Here is an 18,564-nt window from a genome sequence, read left to right on the forward strand (position 1 = left end):
TGGTACATTGTTCTACATTAATGCTATACTCTACACTGTTTTCCCAAGTACATTCTATTTCCCCTTCCCTTTGGGCTTCTACCCTAAAAAAGGAGCTAGTTCATTACAAACTCCCACAATGAGGTTTGTAAGAACATCTTTGCCTCTGCGGGTAAGGTGGATCCCATCAGAAGCGTAAAGGTCATGGCGCCTAGAAAAGAGATACCAAGGATCAAGAAAGTGGTATCCCAATTGTGTGCACAACTGCGATATCCTATCATTGATCCCTATGGCTCTACTGTTCCAACACGAGCCTGCGTGGATCCTCGGGAGGATCCCACAGACTACGTGACGGCTCCCACGTTCCTTCATCTCCTGAAGGAGGACCTTGTAATTCCGAACAAGCTCCTCTGATCTCACCCTACCTACATCGTTACTTCCCGTATGAACAATCGTAACCGTGTTCTTCCGTCCTTGCTCCCTGATGGACCGGGTACAATCGACGATCCCACGGCCCGGTTGACATACAAGCTTGCAACGTCGCTTAGTCTTCCGCTGCAGGATGTCGTCATAGCCTCGCACCATGGAGTCCCCCACCACCAAGAACTCCTGGTTTTCAGCCACTTCATCCTCCAGTAGAGCAAAACGATTGGCTAGAGCCAGCGGTTGCTCCACAGGGCACACGTCCACCGAACGCGGGCTCGACAAACGGGACCCTACGGAGCGCCACTCGCTCATGGCAGTGACAGTAGGGGAAGAAGTGGAACGCTCTTTGGGTTGTGGGGAGGGTTCACTCTTCTCACGGAGCGCACTCCTGAGAAGACGAATTTCCTCCTCACACATCCTGAGACGGACCTCTAGGTTCACGCAACCTTCACAAGCCATTTCGCTCCCCCTTCAGTAATAAAAACGGCAAAGAGAAAATGCAAATCAACAACAACAAAAAATCAAAGCGGTCTCTAATAAACTAAATACGCGAAGCTTACTCTGCTTACCTTGTACTATTTCTCCTACCTTTGGAGTACAGTAACAGAAAACTGTTTTAAATTTAAACAGAACACTTCACTTTATCTTATATCTGTGTATAGCGCTATACGTATACAATTACAAAAACACAACACAATCACTTAACACTATTCGGAGATATAAATTTCACAGGTATTCGCTAGCTGGTGTCTGTGCAGAAAAACAAGGTCTCTAGCTGAGGTCACGAGTGGACTGAGCCGAGGTCACGAGCGGACTGAGCTGAGGTCACGAGCGGACTGAGCTGAGGTCACGAGCGGACTGAGCTGAGGTCACGAGCGGACTGGAGCTGAGGTCACACACATTTTCCACTTTATGCAGACAGTATCTAATAACTTTCCTTGAAATACTACCCCTTCTGAACCAGGGGGGGGGTTACACTATGGTTGCTGTATATATATCTATTAGAAACTTGTGCCTTTGAATTCTAGCTAATGTCAACATTACATGAAAACATACTTTTGATGATGATGTGGCCTGTGATGTAACTGTGGTAATTGCTGTGGCATCAGCAACTGTCAGGGCAGCTAAAAGAGCAGCCATGGCAATAGTGCTCAGCTTCTGCAGACGAGTTGCATTTAGGGGTTCCAGCAGAGGCAAAGAGACTACTCTCCAAACTGTACACAGCTCCATTAGAACTTGACCAAGCCTGAAACAACAAATATATATTGATTAGTTGTGGTCTGTCATACTTTTTCACAGATAGCCCCACCTCTCCACCACTACAGTGATATTATCATATCATTATGTATATTTACATACTGCAATGTAGCTTCATATAGCTATTATTGTGTAATATACTTGCAAATTATTCAACTGTACTTGTGTTTTTCCACTGTATAATCGTCAGATTTTGTTTTATATTAATTTTATTACTATCATTGTATTATTTAATTACAATTCTGTGACTTTGTGCCAACCCCCTTAAAATGGGATTATGGTTTTTGTGCATGCATGCATGCATGAACATATGCATATATGTATGTATGCATGTCTATGTATGTATGTATGCATGCATGCCTGTATGTATGTATGTATGCATAAACACATGTATTATGGAAAAGGCTTACGACAGGGTAGGCAGGAAGGCACTTTGGGAGGTATTGCAGATATATGGGATAGGAAGAAAGCTGTTAAGAGCAGCAGGAGTTTTTACGAGAGTAGTAGGGGCTGTGTTAGAATTAGAAATGGAGAGTGCAAGTGGTTTGAGGTAAAGATGGGGCTTCAGAGATGTGTTATGTCGCCTTGGCTGTTCAATTTATACATGGGGTGGCGAGAGAGGTAAATGCAAGGGTAATGGGTTGAGGATTGGAGATAATCAAAGAAAATGGAGAAAAGTAGTAAGTTGATGAGATGTACAAGGGGAGAATGTGGCAGCAAATTGGAAGTGAGTAATAAGGGAGAGACTGGAAGTGGATAGCTTTAGATACTTGGGTGTGAATATGGCAGGAAAGGGAGAAGTGGAGGTAGAATGTAGAATGAGATAGGCAAGTAAATGCCTTGGGGGATTAAAAAGTGCAACGAGAAATAGACATTTGGGAATAGATGCTCAGAGGAGATTGTATGAAGGAGTGATAGTGCTGACAACACTGTATGAGGCAGAAACATGGAACATAAGAGAGGAAGAGTTTGAATGTGTTTGAGATGAAATGTCTGAGAAGTATGGGAGGGGTTACTAGGCTGGATAGATTGAGAAATGATGAGGTGAGGAGGAGTGGGGGTGGATAGAGAGATGGACGATACGATTGATGAAAGAGTATTGGGATGGTTTGGACACATGGAAAGAATGAGTGAAGAAAAATTAGTAAAAGAGGTGTGGAAGGCAGAGGTGGAAGGAGTGAACACGAGGGGATGACCAAGGATGAGATGGATGGATGGGGTAAAAGGGGCATTGGGAAAGAGGGGAATGTCTGTTGAGGAAGGAAGGGAGATGACAGAAGATGGGGTGTGTGTAGAATGGTTGTGTATGGAAGATAAGATGCATGGAAGGGAATAGGTGGGGGATGGGAGGGAGTATGTTTGACATTTTTGACACAGCTTGAAAGGATTTATCCCCGTCTTCTCCTTTTCTGCATGAGGGGAGGGAGGAGGGGGGGTTGCCGATTAAATGAAGCATCCTTGCTATGGATGTGTTGTGTCTTGCTACATTGCTTCTGACCCAGGCCAGTGGGTGAGTTGCAGGGACGACCTGTCATCCAGGAGGAGCCAGGACAAGAGGGAAGGAGGGGCATGAATGGGAGTGGAGTATGTGGGGATGGAATGGGTGGGAGTGAATTTTATGCTTTTGGTTTTTGGCTACCCCCCTTGTAAGGGGGAAAAAGCCATTGGTATATGTATGGATGTATGTATGATATTGGTTCACACTGTGTCAGTGACTTTTGCCATTGGAGTTCCAAGAGAAACCAAGTGCCCTCTCAAGGCCTGCCACAGGTCCTCCACTGGGAAACCACAAAATTATATATCCTTCAAATACAACAGCAAATGGGTGACTGAGAATGGGCTGATGGGATGTAGTACTTATGGCATTTGTACTAAATCAGATAATAGTACCAATTCAAAACATGAGAATTTCTGCTACCTGAGGCTTTGTGAACAGACTCCATTTTCCACAAACTAGTTCAATGGGTTAAGAACTATGACTACTCACCCAGCTTTACATATAAGAGCTTCAGATGGGGTTGCTGGGAAGCCATGGCCCTTGCCCTCCAGGAGGTCTTTATATCTTTGGGTAAATTTGACAATAGTAGGGAGTCTCAGGCACATATCAATAAGCTGCTCCCCACCGCCCAGGCTTTGAAGAGCTGAGACACAACGACTAGCAAATAAATTCTGCAAAGAACAATAAATTATGTGTGTGAGCAAATATCCACAAGTCATTAAAGCATTTCAATCAAGTGTCAATCTTTCAATTATGTTTTACTCAACTTCACAATTTGTTCTCGGCATCACCAGGTGACATCCAAAAGTCTTTGTTTAAATATACTTTATTTGTCTCTCAGTTTATCAAAATTATTTGGCAATAAATGGAGCAAATTACAAATGGTCAAAACAATACAAAATAAAATGTGTAACCACATTACAATTCTAACCTCTCCCCCAGATAATATACAGCTTATTGAAATATCATGACAATCAAAACTGATATACTTTAAAGATTTTTTTTAAACATTATGCAAGATAGTATTATTCAGATGTAGGGCAAAAGGATCCCACCACAGAAGTCATCTTTGTTCATATACATAATCCACTCATCATCACAGCTAAATAAATCATCCTGTATCATCTAAAACAATACATCCTACACATGCCATGTCACAGATTCTTATGTCTGGATACTTAAAAGTAATCCTTACTGATGAACAAATAAATAAAAATAAAATGAATATATAAAATATATTTCTATTACTAGTTATATTTTCCAGAGGTTCCTTAAGCAAGTAGTACTTTTCCATTACCTTCATATCAATGGATGGGTCAGAAACTCCAGTGAGAGGGAGCTCACTGTCCTTTTCCCCCGAGGCAGGTGGCGTGGATGCTGGTGGGGGTCTTGGTCGTGAGCCCAAGTCATGTAATGGTGAAATAAGCTGTTCTAGGATGAGGGCACTTGGGTCAATCCTCCCTTTGCGAACTTCCTTTGCACCTGAATCTAAGGTTTAAAGACCACATTGATAAATTGAAAAAGAAAAATTACCATCGAGTAAAAATTTCTATTAACAGCAAAAACGAGAATAATAATCAATACATGCATACCAAAAGGCCTCCTTCCCTTTGTAAGGGGTGGCCGAGTCAAAACATACACTCATCCAAAATCCAATTATCATCCTTCTCATCTTAGCACCTCATGGATGAAGGGTTATTCCTGACCTACCCAACTTGCCACCACTGTCACTCCTTGTATATCTTTCCACCATACTCTTGCTCACATTTACTTTCAGCTCCTCTCACACACCCTCCTGAGCTCTGCAACCAACTACTTCATTCTCTCCTTAATTATCCACATGCATAATGTCAGCCACATACAATTGGTTTAGCCAAATAAAAATTAATAAATATAATATCAATCTTAGAAAGACTCGAACTAACCAGGAGCTGCTGTTTTGATGTGTGGGGGTAACTTGGCAGCCTTCATGGCAGTGGTTAGAGCTGCCTGGTCTGCTCGGTGGAGAGCCCCAGACCCCCGGCATAGGGCCTTGATACCCCCCAGCAGGTGCTTGTCCTGCACTGCCACCACCTTGTCTTTCTCTTTATCTTTGTCTGCCACTGGCTTTTCACTGCAAAACAAACAATAAAAAGTCTAAACCATGGCATCAGTACAATGGTCCAATCAATTAATCTATTTTCACTATCAACTAACATCCATTAACTAGTTCCCAATTTGCCAACATATGGGTCTAACAATGGGTACCTGCAAATCACAATCCTGCAAGCCAGTTAGAGAATCATCATCCTCCCACCTGTTTTCAAAACCCATAACATCCTCATCTCCAAGGGACTAGCACTCCATCTCCAGCCCAGGTTAACATATCTATCACCAACTATTTCTTCAACTTTTTTCACATAAGGAGAGGTAACAACTAACAATAGTTTTCCTCCTCCCCTACTAGCTTGTAACAAAGAATTACACAAGCCTGTTTACTCCCAGAGACCTGTGGGAAGGCCCAAGGATCACTGCTGGTTACTGTGAGGCTACAGGTTTGAAGTTAGTGGAACTCAAAGCAGGTTACTTGTCATTTTTGCCACTAATGAGCACTGGTATAATAACTACTTAGTTTTATTTACTTCCTTTCTATATTTTCAAATTCTACAATTTCCATGGCTAATAGGTTCCCACTTCAAAGTCTTTGAAATCAACTGAAAAACTCAAATCGACTTGCAAAACAGTATGACCAAAGACCATATCAATAGTTACTATTACTATACTTAGTCTACATGAAATAAGTTTAAATATCTATATCACCATGTTCAGTTAGTTGGAAGAGCTTTAACATGAAAAACCTATAATGAAAATGTTAATATGTAGACACCCCATCAATAGTGAAAAAATATTAATACATCCTTACTTTCCAGATGAAGGTGTGGCAGAAGTTGCTGTTGTGGTTGTGGTTGTGGTAGTGGTGGCTGTGGTGGTTGTTGATGCAGTAGTGTTTGATGTTAACGAGGTGCTGGATAATGTAGATGCTGATACAGCAACAACTGGTGCTGTTGACAGGGAGATGGGAGGAGTGCCCACTTTGTTGACCATGTATTGCAGCAGGATCTTTGCCGCATGCACTGTCTGGTTTAAACCACCAACGCTCACTGTGGGAAAATGCAAAGATAAATTTCTGTTCAATTCTGAGATTAATTATCTAAACTCACATAATGAAGACCACAATGACATAGCATGAAATGGTGAAAGATTTGCTGTACAACAAGATACTTTTTAACCCATTCTATTCAGTAGCCCCCACAAAACTGGATGGTACTGCTATCACTGACATTATTTACTGCTATTACTAACATTATTACTAATATTTCTGTTCTACATGGAAAAAAATTAATTTACTAATTACTATAGATTAGGTGGGTGGAAAAAGAGATGAGAGATAGGATTGATTAAGGGGTGTGGGGATGGTTTGGACACATGGAAAGAACAAGTGAAGAAAGATTGGTAAAAGAGGTGTGGGGGCAGAGGTGGGTGGAGTGAACATGGGGGGGGGGGCAACCAAGGATGAGATGGATGGATGGGGTGAAGGGGGCACTGAGCAAAAGGGGGATATCTGTTGAGGAAGGAAGGGAGAAGGCAGAAGATTGGGGCAAGTGGGGAGTGGCTATGTGTGGATGATACTGTGATCCATGGAAGGGAGTGGGTGGGGGAAGGGTGTGTTAGTGAATGGTTATGTATGAATGATATTTTGACAGACCAAAGGAATTTCTTCCTGTCTTCAATGTTTCTGCTTGAGGGGATGGAGGGGGGGGGGGTTTGGCCAATTAAATGAAACAGCCTTGTTGTGGATGTGCTGTGTCTAGCTGCATTGCCTCTGACCACAGCAATGGGCAAGATGCAGGTATGACCTGTCATCCATGAGGAGCCAAGATGAGAGGGAGGGAGGGAGGGAGGGGTTGTCAATGGGAGTGGAATGGGTGGGGATGAAGTGGTAGTGGAATCATGCTTTTTGACTTTGGTCATCTCCCTTGTTTAGGTGTAAAAGCTCTTGGTGTATGCCTGAGTGACAATGGAGCACCCTAGACCCCCACCAATTGGTGTGCATGCACAGGGGGAAATTCTACAATTGATCCTTATTTTATTTTGTCACAACTCAAAAACAAACCATTTGGGGCTAGGCACGATAAATTAGAGAGTAGGAGACAGGACTCAATTGGCATTGCTCCTTTCCTGTATACTACAATTAAGATATATACCACAGCTGCTGTTGAAAGCCATTGATTTAGTTCACATCATTCAATGGAGAAATTTTGTGTTGTCCTTAATTAGCAAATGGATGACAGTAGACAAGGTAGAGATATCTACACAAATTGATTGCTTGGGGTAAAAGATGAAAAATTATATTCAGTCTTCAAAAAATGGAAGGGCCAAAGCTAACAAAGAATATAAGCTGTGACCAAGATGGTTACTGCCTAGGTGTTAGTGAAGAAAAGGATCTAGATCAGTAATAAACAAGACCCTCCTTTACACCATGTGTGGGATACTGACTATTCAAGGATATTTAATGATCATGCCCACAGCTATTAGGAATGAGAAGGGTGGATGTAGACATGTCAAGTTGAGAGGAGAGGGCAATGGGAGCAGATGGACAGTTGTTAATGTAAGAGAAGGGCATAAAAAAAAAAAATGGGCAAAGTACTTAAAGTTGTCATATATAGAATAAAGATTTGACTGTACTGGAGATGCTAGACTATGAAGCAGTGTATGAAGGGGTGATTGTATCTTCAGGACTACATGAAGCATTCTTGTAATAGATGGGTAGAATGAAAGTTTTTGTTTTCAACATGAAGTGTTCAAGAAATATGATAAATTCTATATATGGATACTACAAGAAAGGATAGAATGAGAAATGTGATCAGATGTACAAGGAATGACAATAGTGGCAGTTAGGATGAGTGTAAAGCCTAGAGGAAGTGTAGTTAAGTACCGATATTTGGGGGTCTTGTGTGATGTCAACTGGAACAGTGGATGTGGAGATGAATTAGTAAAGTGATCTAATGCCCGAGTGGTGTGGAAAGTATTGTGAGGTCTAATACAACAAAAAGTTTGTATGTAGGTATCATCAAATACATGGTGCTCAACAGAACAAATTGGAATACAAGGTCAAGGGAGATTGAGAGAGCATTTCTGAGATGAAATGTTTGAGAAACATGACAGGTGTTAGAAGATTGGCTACAGTGTGAAATGTGGAGGTGCGGAAAAGGTGGGAAGAGAGTTGCTGCATGGGGAGGGGAGGGGGGTGGGCTATGTCCATAGGTACTGGTACAAGCAAATTCTGTCCATCCTACAGCAGTACATGTCATTTGCCCTATCAATTCTCTGATTAACCTTTCTTTTGAAAATAACATTTCTAATTGGTGGCAAAACTTCTGGGTTAGTAATGAATGTTTATTATAAGGGCCTATACATCCATAAAATCCAGTTACACTTACAATTTTGAGATTTAACCATATTTTCTGCATAGTCAACATTAATGTAATGACATTTGTTTAACTTCAATCCTTTTATTTCTATTGACAGTACACTTGCTATGGCTGCTGCCAGGAAAATTCATTAATAACTAAAGAGCTTACCTTTCTTCAATTAACCTTGTCACATTCAAAACTTACATTTGTTGGAAATGAACATGATTTCATTCAGCTAACAATGACCCCATGCACAGCAACAATTTAAAATATACTGAAGACACAGCTAAACACTGAACAAATAATCCCATATCACTACAGTGTTTAGATTTGAAAAATTATTAAAACAAGATTTAAAAAAATTGTAAAGTACAGTAACAATCTATAGATTCTATTAACATTAGCCAATTTTGGTACACCTTTAAAGTGTATTAGTTCAATTTTATTCATCTGCTGGCAAATTGTGTTGCATTTCCTAGTATTGCTGGAATTATTTGTCGATCTAAATGCACAGTGAGTCATTAAAACCAAATTGCCTTACATGGTGAAATAAAGCATTCCTCAATTCAATATGAAAACTACTCACCCAGTGCTGCATTGTTGGCTAGGTAATCCGCTGCCAAAACAGTAAATGATGCATAAAACCCCTCATACTGTTCTTCATGATGTAATATATCTTCTTTGCTGCAAAATTAAAAAACAGATCTTAGTTAATAAGCTTCCAGTTGAGGTCCACTTAATAAAACAAATTATGTACAATTACCACCTACGACCTACAATATTCTGTTAGACAGGCTAGTAGTTACTATATCCTCAACAACACTGCCTTTAAGCATACATAATCAATTTTTACTGCGTACCAATGAACAGATGAGCAACCAAAATAAACCAATCCTGCTTGTCATCCAACCAAACATCCTGGGTGTGAAACCTTATCGGCAAATAGTCCTTCCAGTTGATATTACACAACAAAAACAATACTAACCTTTTTACAATTGCCTTCACTAACTCTGGAAGGTCTTGTTTGTTAATGGATCCATAAGAAGCCGCTAAAATTGGTTTGACTAGCTGACTCCATTCTACTCCACCACTAACCGCGGCCATGTTTGCCATACTGGTCGGAACTTCGTAAGACGGTCGGTGATGGTGATTTGTTTTCAACAAAGTTGCTAGGTGCTCTATTTCAATTATTGTAATTTCTGAATTATTGTCACCAACATGAATAATTGGTCGCGTTATTTACATCATTTTAAAACAGAATACTTTTCTTTCCAAAATAGCCTTACAGATCCTGCAATGACCTTCAAAAATACACCTGATTATCCTGCAGATTAGTTAAATTTTAAAGTTACAACATTTCTATGGACTATTGTACATTTGTATACATATAATAAGAGTAAAATAATTGCATCATGAGGAGGATACAGTATATGACGAGTGTTATTGACAATTGATATCTAAAGTGTTTTATTCATACTCGCAGAGCTCTGAGGTCTCTGCCGGGAGGGAAATAGCTGTCGGTCACGAGTCTAACAAATGGTCCAATACAATGGAGAATCACACACACACACACACACAATTGTGAAGAAATACAGTTTTACATATATATGTGGAATAGTTTAGAAGGTGATATTGCCCAAGCTCAATCAATACATGAATTCAAATCTAAATATGATAACTAGATATCATCGATATAGATTAAGTTGAAACAGCACATGAATTGGAGTCTAGGTATGTTAGAAAATTGGAGAATAGGAGACAGGGCCCAACGGGCGTTGTTCATTTTCTGTAGACTACAATTAGGTAAATATGTATGACAACTGGAGAATAAGGAGATATAGGCTAAATTGGAACCATATGGAAGTTTGTAGACAGATATGATAACTGGATGATAAGAGACAGGACCGAGCGTTGCTCCTTTTTTGTACACACACACATATACATACATGTATATATATATATATATATATATATATATATATATATACACACACACACACACACATATATATATAATATATATATATGAAGACATCCTGACAGGATGTAAGAGTAGTTTATTCTTTGACTAGTTTCGCACAGTGGTGCCTCCTCAGAAAGAATGTTTGCACTACAGAACAACTGACAATAAATACAAAATGTGTAAGGAGAGAGAGGGCATAAGGATAGGTCAATTCCTGTTCACGGGGGCTCGAAATCGTGTGGGTTGGTCGGACTGACGTTCTGTGTGGTGCTACGGGTGATCTGACGTCCTGACTTCTTCCATTCTGTTACTGCATGGAGTGCTGTTATTTTTGATAATTCGATATCCCCTATTCTATTATTTGTGCATTTATTTGTGGCTATGTATATGGCTTTTACAATTTTCCTCTGTTTCTTACTGAGATTGTTGTTTCATCCCATTTTGATAGGTGTCCTTTTTCTTCAATATGGTTCACGAATGCGCTGGTGTTGCGGTGGTGACGGACATCGGCTCGGTGTTCTTTAAGTTTTGTTGCAAACTCCTGTGTGTTTCTCCATTATAAACATTTTCACAACCCGAGCAAGGGTTTTTATAAACTAAACTATCGGTATTATTATTTTCCGCCTTTGTTTTAATGATGTCACATTTTTTCTTTCCTGCGTCACACGAGATGCGGGTATTTGTGTTTCTTAGTTCTTTACTTAGTGTGCAAGCCAAATCAGATGTGGGAACTACTACGTATATTTTGTTGTTTGTGTTTTCTTCCTTGTTATTCTTCCTCTCCCTTACAGCTTTGGCTCTCTTCAAGGTGGACGAGAGAAGACCAGTGGGGAAGCCAAGTTTTCTGAAAGTCTCGGTGACATGATGTAGTTCGTCATGGTGGAATTCAGGTACGTGAATGACCGCCTTCTCGTTCTCCCCAAAGACACCAACATAATTAACATTCTCTCACAGCTCAACCAAATCCAACCTAGGATTCAACTAACTGTAGAACACGAGGTTAATGGGTCCCTACCGTTCCTAGATACGGTTGTCATCAGGGAAAATAGCACTGTCAAATTATAGAAAACCCACACACAAAGATGACTATATTCATAATTTTAGTGCTCACGACCAAAAGACCAAGGCTTTTTCCTCCGAGCACTCAGAATATGCAGCCCTGAATTCCTCCATGACGAACTATATTTAAAAAAAAAAAAAAAATAATAATAATTTCTTGTACTTTTGTATCCATATTTCTTGTACATAAACTTAAAATTATAAGTTTTTAGAATATATCAATCGAGTTTTTATATATTTAATAGTTGTTAAAATATAAAATGTTGTAATGTAACATATATTTTTGGAACATCCCTGTATATTCACACTCGATTTAGTTTCTATCAAAATATTGGGCAAAAGTAATACTTAATCTTACATTTATAAAGATTTACCCTCAATAATGTTTTAAAAATATTGGGCAAAAGTAATACTAAATCTTGCATTTTTAAAGATTTACCTTCAATAATGTTTTCAATATCCTTCTTGCTGAAAAAATCTTCCACTGTATTATTGCTTTCTGCCACCTACCGGTGTACACGAGGCAGATATCTCGACCTCCAATGAGGTATTGAAAGAACAAGATTCGGGGAGGGGGGCTTCAGTCCCCTCAGCCCCCCTGGATTCGCCACAGATATATATATGTATATATATAATATACATATATATATTTATATATATATATATATATATCATATGTACATATATGCATATATATATGTGTATATATATATATATATATGTATGTATATATATATAATATAATGTATATGTATATAAATATACTCGTACACACACACACACACACACACACACACACAGAAATGTATTGTGGTTTATGGGCTTAAAGAAAAACAAGGATTGGCGAGGTACATGAGAGAAAAAGAAGAAAAAGAGACAGCAGTAGAAATCCTTAATGAAATTCAGGGGGGAGATAGTGATTCAGGCACAGACTTAGAAGAGACTTACAGAATTGGTCGCTATACTAAGGATAGGAATCGACCTCTAAAGATAAAACTAAGGTCACAAGTGGTAGTAGAAGACATATTTGAAAAAGTAGGTAACTTGGCAAAGAGTGAAAAATACAATAAGATATGGATAAAAAGAGAAATGAGTACTGAGGAATTAGAAAAAGAAAGGGCGCTAAGAGAAGAAGCAAAGGAAAAAAACTTGAAAAGATCGGAGACAGAATGCAAAGAATTCCAGTGGAGAGTAATAGACTTGAGATTAAGACAATGGCGCTTCAAAACGAACAAAACAAGGGAAGAAGAAACCAGGGAGAAGGAAGAAAATTAAAAGTGGCCTATACCAACATTGACGGACTAATTTCGGGACTGAACGAACTCAATGATTATCTGTTAGAAGCAAAACCAGACATAATGGGAATTGTAGAGACTAAACTAAGAGGTGAAATACCATCCACTGTTATCGGACAAGGTTTATACAACTACTGGATAAAAAACAGGGACAAGAAACAGGGAGGGGGAATCATGTTCTTGGCCAAGAAAGACCTAAAGGTGACAAAAATTGCAGAGGGCAAAGGTAATGCTGAATTGATCATGATAAAAGTCGAAGGCAAGAATATGAAGAGTAGAAAGTTTGTGGTGACTTATGTGCCTCCAAAAACAAGCGCTTGGAAAGAAATTGAACATAAAAAAATGCTAGATGACACAAGAAAATCACTCAATGAGATACTAATGGGTAAGGGTAATCTGGTAGTTATGGGGGACTTCAATTGCAAAGAAATTTGTTGGGACAGCATGACAGTGCAAGGAGGAGATGACTCGTGGGGCAATGTACTGCTAGATATGACCATGGAGTACACAATGACCCAATGGGTCCATGAAAACACAAGGTACAGAAATAATGAAGAGCCATCGAAACTAGATCTAATATTTACAACAGAGCCTGAAATAGTGCATAAAGTCCAGTATGAGACACCAATTGGAAAGAGTGACCATGTACTCATCGAAACTATACTAAAGGAAGAAATAGACATAGAGAGGAACGAAAAGCATAGGAAAGGAAGACTGAGGTACAACAAAACAGACTTTACAAAACTAAAGACATTCTTCCGGAATGCAAACTGGGAAATATTTTACAGGGAAGAAACAACAGTGGAAGAGAAATGGAATATATTGATGGAAAACTACAATGAAGGGGTAAACAGGCATGTACCAAGACAAAAGCGAGAGAGAGAGTACATTAAATGTTGGTTCAACAAAAGATGCAGTGAGGCAAAAGACAGAAGGGACAAAGCTTGGAAAAAGTGGAGAAAAGACAAAAAACAAAGCAAATGGCAAATTTATGTTAACTATAGAAATGAGTATGTTAATGTGAGAAGAGAGGAGAAAAGGAACCATGAGAAGGATATTATAGACAAATGCAAAGAGCAACCCAAACTATTCTATCGGTATGTGAATGGTAAACTTAAAAACAAACAGGAATTGGTGAAACTATGCCAAGGAAACATAGAATACACAGAAGATTTAGAGATGGCCGAAGTCATGAACAATCACTTTAAATCTGTTTTCACCAGAGAGAAAATACCGAATTGTGACATAGACGAAAACAAGAAATCTCCCCTCATGAATGAGTTTACAGCATCACTAAAGGAAATATCAGAACATTTATCAAGGCTGGATGTCAGAAAATCACATGGCCCGGACGGTATTGCAAATTGGATTCTAAAGGAGTGCAAAGAAGAACTAACAGACAAAATACACATCTTAATAAACAGCTCACTCAAAGAAGGAAAGATACCCGAGGACTGGAAAAACGCTAACATTGTACCAATACACAAAGGAGGAAACAAAGAAGAACCCACCAACTATAGGCCAGTATCACTAACAAGCACCATTGCCAAAATTTGTGAGAAAATAATCAAGAATAGATGGGTAAAACATCTGGAAGACAATGACATATTAAACCCAAGACAATTCGGATTCAGACAAGGAAGATCATGCTCCACAAACTTAATATGCTTTTACTCAAGACAAATAGACATAGTGCAAGAAAGAAATGGATGGGCTGATTGTGCATTCCTAGACTTGCAAAAAGCCTTTGACAAAGTACCACACAGAAAACTACTAAAAAAACTGGAACACATAGGAGGAATACAGGGAAACCTACTAAAATGGATAGAGGACTTTCTGACTGGTAGAAAGATGAGAGTAGTGCTCAGAGAAAAATATTCAGACTGGAAAGAGGTGATCAGTGGAGTACCGCAAGGATCTGTGCTGGCACCAATAATGTTTGCTATCTATATGAATGACATGGATGAGGACGTGAACTGCTACATGAGCTTCTTTGCCGATGACGCCAAACTGCTAAGGAAAATAGAAACTGATGAGGACTGTGAAGCACTGCAAGAAGACCTAAATAGGGTATGGAACTGGAGTCAGAAATGGGAAGTGGACTTTAATACTAAGAAGTGTAGCATAATGGAGTTTGGAAAAAGCAAAAACAGAATATCAGGAAAATATACAATTGGAACCAAAGAAGTAAAGAAAGTAGGATCCGAAAAAGATTTGGGAGTAATTATCACGAACGACCTGTCCTATGATATACAGATTAACAAAATTGTCGGGGAGACTTACAATTTGCTAAGATCAATAAAAGTGGCGTTTACATACTTGGACGAAGACATGATGAAAAAAATATTGGTTACATTGATAAGGCCTAGATTAGAGTATGCAGCGACATTGTGGTCCCCCAGTACCAAAAAGAATATAAAGAAAATAGAAAGAATCCAAAGAGCAGCTACAAAAATGGCACCTGCACTTGCAAACCTATCATACGAAGAGAGATTGGCTAAACTGGAGTTACCGACACTGGAGCAAAGAAGAGAGAGAGGTGACCTATTGACCATCTACAGAATCATGAAAGGCACAGAGGTACTCGATAGTGAGAACTTACTTAACTGGGACAAAAGAAACACAAGAGGACATGGAAAGAAAATAAAAAAACATAGCTATAGAAGAGAACTGAAGAAAAACAGTTTTCCTCATAGAGTTTTGGACACTTGGAACAAACTGGACAATGAAATAGTATGCGCAAAAACCATTCATGAGTTTAAAAACAAACTAGACACTGCAAGATACAAAGGCGGGACAACACGAGCATAGCTCCCCTTCCCGCAAAATACAACTAGGTAAATACAACTAGGTAAATACACACACACACACACACACACATATATATATATATATATATATATATATATATATATATATATATATATATTTGCATTTATCAACCACAATTTACTTGATCTCTAAGCCATCAACATCGAGAAACTCCAGGAGGCATACATGCAGAAATTGTTACATGGTACAGCTATGGACTCGAACTTCCACTAGCACATAACAAGTAACTAAACCGATTGCGCTATCAAGATATATATATATATATATATATATATATATATATATATATATATATATATATATATGCAAAGTAGACCACTTGGAAAAAGGAAACTAACGAAGCAGAGCGCTTTCGTATATTACATCTTCAGTGTAACAAGTACAAAGTAATAGAAATGCATACATAATATATACACGAAACAAAGGAACAAGGACAGTTTGGATATGGGTAGCGGCCAATTACCCCCTGGGGGGTGGAAGGTCATTGTCAATTAACTTATGATGGTGGGGCGACATCAGGTCACAGTCGCCAGGGTCACATAGTGTCGATGGGTTACAATTTACCTGATATCATCTTGCTAATTTTTTGACAAATAAGATTATCAAGTTTGTATAAGCCTTTATGAAGGTTGGTATTTTGATTACTGGTGGTATGAATCAAACTACACTCTATTAAATTTCTTGCTATTATGTTGTTGGTATAATAGATTGGCTGAGCATTATCCCAATCAACTGGATGATTATTTAATTCAATATGTTTGAAAATACCACTCGAATTATTGCCATCCCTAACATTTTTCTTATGTTGTTCAATTCTAATGTTTAAGGGTTTGGCAGTTTGACCTATGTAAAATTGATTACACATTTTGCAAGGAATTTTATAAATGCATCCTTTTTTAATTTCAATACTATTGTTGATGAGTTTATGTTTTACTGTACTATCATTTTTAAAAACTACCTTTACGTTAAATCTTTTTAATAACTCTGTGATACTTAACAAATTTTCTTGAAATGGTAAAATTAAAACATTATGATAATTGAAAGGTAATTTGGGTTGAGGAGTTAAAAATGATTTCCTTGCAAAATTGTAAGCAATATCAAGGAATTGCTTAGGGTATCTTAATTCTAGCCCAATGTTAAAAACATTTCTGATTTCTTCATCAATAAATTCAGGACTACAAATACGAAAAGCTCTTAAAAACATAGAAGCAAAGACTGTACGTTTAATATTATTTGGATGAGAATAATAATAATGGATATATGAACTTACATTGGTTGGTTTACGATATACTTTAAATTTAAGGCTATTGTCATGACGTAGGATAGTGCAATCTAAGAAAGGTAAGGTACAATTTTTCTCAATTTCTAAAGTAAATTTAATAGAATCAACAAGGGTATTCAATTTAGTTAAAAAATCATGGATATTTTTATCTTATGGCCAAAGACATAAAATGTCATCAATATACCTAAGCCAAGGGATGTTACGGGGGAAGATTTTGTGTAATATTTTAGTTTCGAAAAATTCCATGTATAAATTACTTAAAACTGGGGATAAAGGGTTTCCCATACTCATGCCGAATTTTTGGGAATAGAAATTACCATTAAATTGAAATTTACAATCTTTAACACATAACTTAATTAGTTCAATCAATATAGTCAGTTTATTCACAAAAGTTCCCATAAATGATTTATTATTTTACCTTCAAGATGAACTTGATAAACATGTTCTTCCATTGCCATCTTCTACATTGATTGAACTAATTAAGTTATGTGTTAAAGATTGTAAATTTCAATTTAATGGCAATTTCTATTCCCAAAAATTCGGCATGAGTATGGGAAACCCTTTATCCCCAGTTTTAAGTAATTTATACAGCCAGACTGTCCAGAATTGCAGCCAGTCCCGCTGCAATTCTGGACAGTCTGGCTGCCAGGGGAGTACAGGGGAAACTGTTACAGTGGATAGCGGACTACTTCTCCAATAGAACTGTCTGAGTCCGTCTACAGGGAGTGGAGTCCTGCTATCACCCCCTGGAAAATGGTACACCCCAGGGTGGGGTTCTCAGTCCCACCCTGTTTAACGTGCTGATGACTGAATTAATAGCCATCCCTCTACCCACAGGATGCCGCCTCCTATCATACGCAGACGATGTCGCGCTGGTGGTAGTAGGCAGAAGGACCAAGGCCAGAAGGACGCAAATGTGCCTCGACCGCATTTCCTCCAAATGCGAAGAGCTTGGCCTCAAGATCTCGCCACCAAAGACCAAAGCCATGTGTTTTGGCACTAGCGTGACACCGAGGGACAGGCTTCTGCTGCAGGGACATGAGGTAGAGTGAGTCAGCACGCACATGTACCTTGGTGTCTGGCTTGACTCCAGGCTGTCCTTCCAGACTGAAGTGGCCTACATCCGGGGAAGGGTCCTCAGCCGGATTAACGTTTTGAAGTCCTTGGCGACCAGAGAGGCAGGTGTCAACTGCGCTGTCCTCCGGACATTCTACGTCAGCGCAATTCGACCGGTGATAGACTATGCCAGCAGTGCTCTGGCTGGTCTATCCGCAACACGGTTGGCTGGCTTGGAGACAGTACAGAACCAGGCGCTGCGCGTAATATTGGGCGCGCCGCGCTGGACTCTGGTCGCCAATATGCAGCAAGAGGCGGGACTGGTGCCTATCAGTGCGAGGATCTCAGAATTGGTGGTAGCCTTCGCCATAAGAGTCATTCAGAGAGAACATGACTCGTTCCTGCGGCGAAGGCTAATCAGCGCCCTCCAGCAAGATCCGGATCTCTTCCCGCAGAAGAGGTGG

General features: G+C 39.1%; 1 protein-coding gene across 6 annotated transcripts in view; it reads right to left on the reverse strand.

Annotated features, from left to right (window-relative positions):
* Positions 1-9,753, reverse strand: part of poe (E3 ubiquitin-protein ligase-like protein poe) — a 160,160-nt gene extending 150,407 nt beyond the window's left edge. For all 6 annotated transcript variants that reach the window (XM_076192838.1, XM_076192834.1, XM_076192837.1 and 3 more), the window contains exons 1-7: positions 9,599-9,753; positions 9,200-9,297; positions 6,063-6,300; positions 5,086-5,273; positions 4,458-4,648; positions 3,650-3,831; positions 1,462-1,651 (exon numbers count right to left, since the gene is read on the reverse strand). In XM_076192838.1, the coding sequence (XP_076048953.1) occupies positions 1,462-1,651; positions 3,650-3,831; positions 4,458-4,648; positions 5,086-5,273; positions 6,063-6,300; positions 9,200-9,297; positions 9,599-9,726 (1,215 nt within the window). In that variant the 5' untranslated portion in view covers positions 9,727-9,753. The remainder of the gene's footprint in view (positions 1-1,461; positions 1,652-3,649; positions 3,832-4,457; positions 4,649-5,085; positions 5,274-6,062; positions 6,301-9,199; positions 9,298-9,598) is intronic.
* Positions 9,754-18,564: the final 8,811 nt, after the last annotated feature.

The sequence above is a fragment of the Oratosquilla oratoria genome, chromosome 11 (assembly GCF_046742065.1).
Source record: "Oratosquilla oratoria isolate Oo_2021 chromosome 11, ASM4674206v1, whole genome shotgun sequence".
Lineage (NCBI taxonomy): Eukaryota > Metazoa > Arthropoda > Malacostraca > Stomatopoda > Squillidae > Oratosquilla > Oratosquilla oratoria.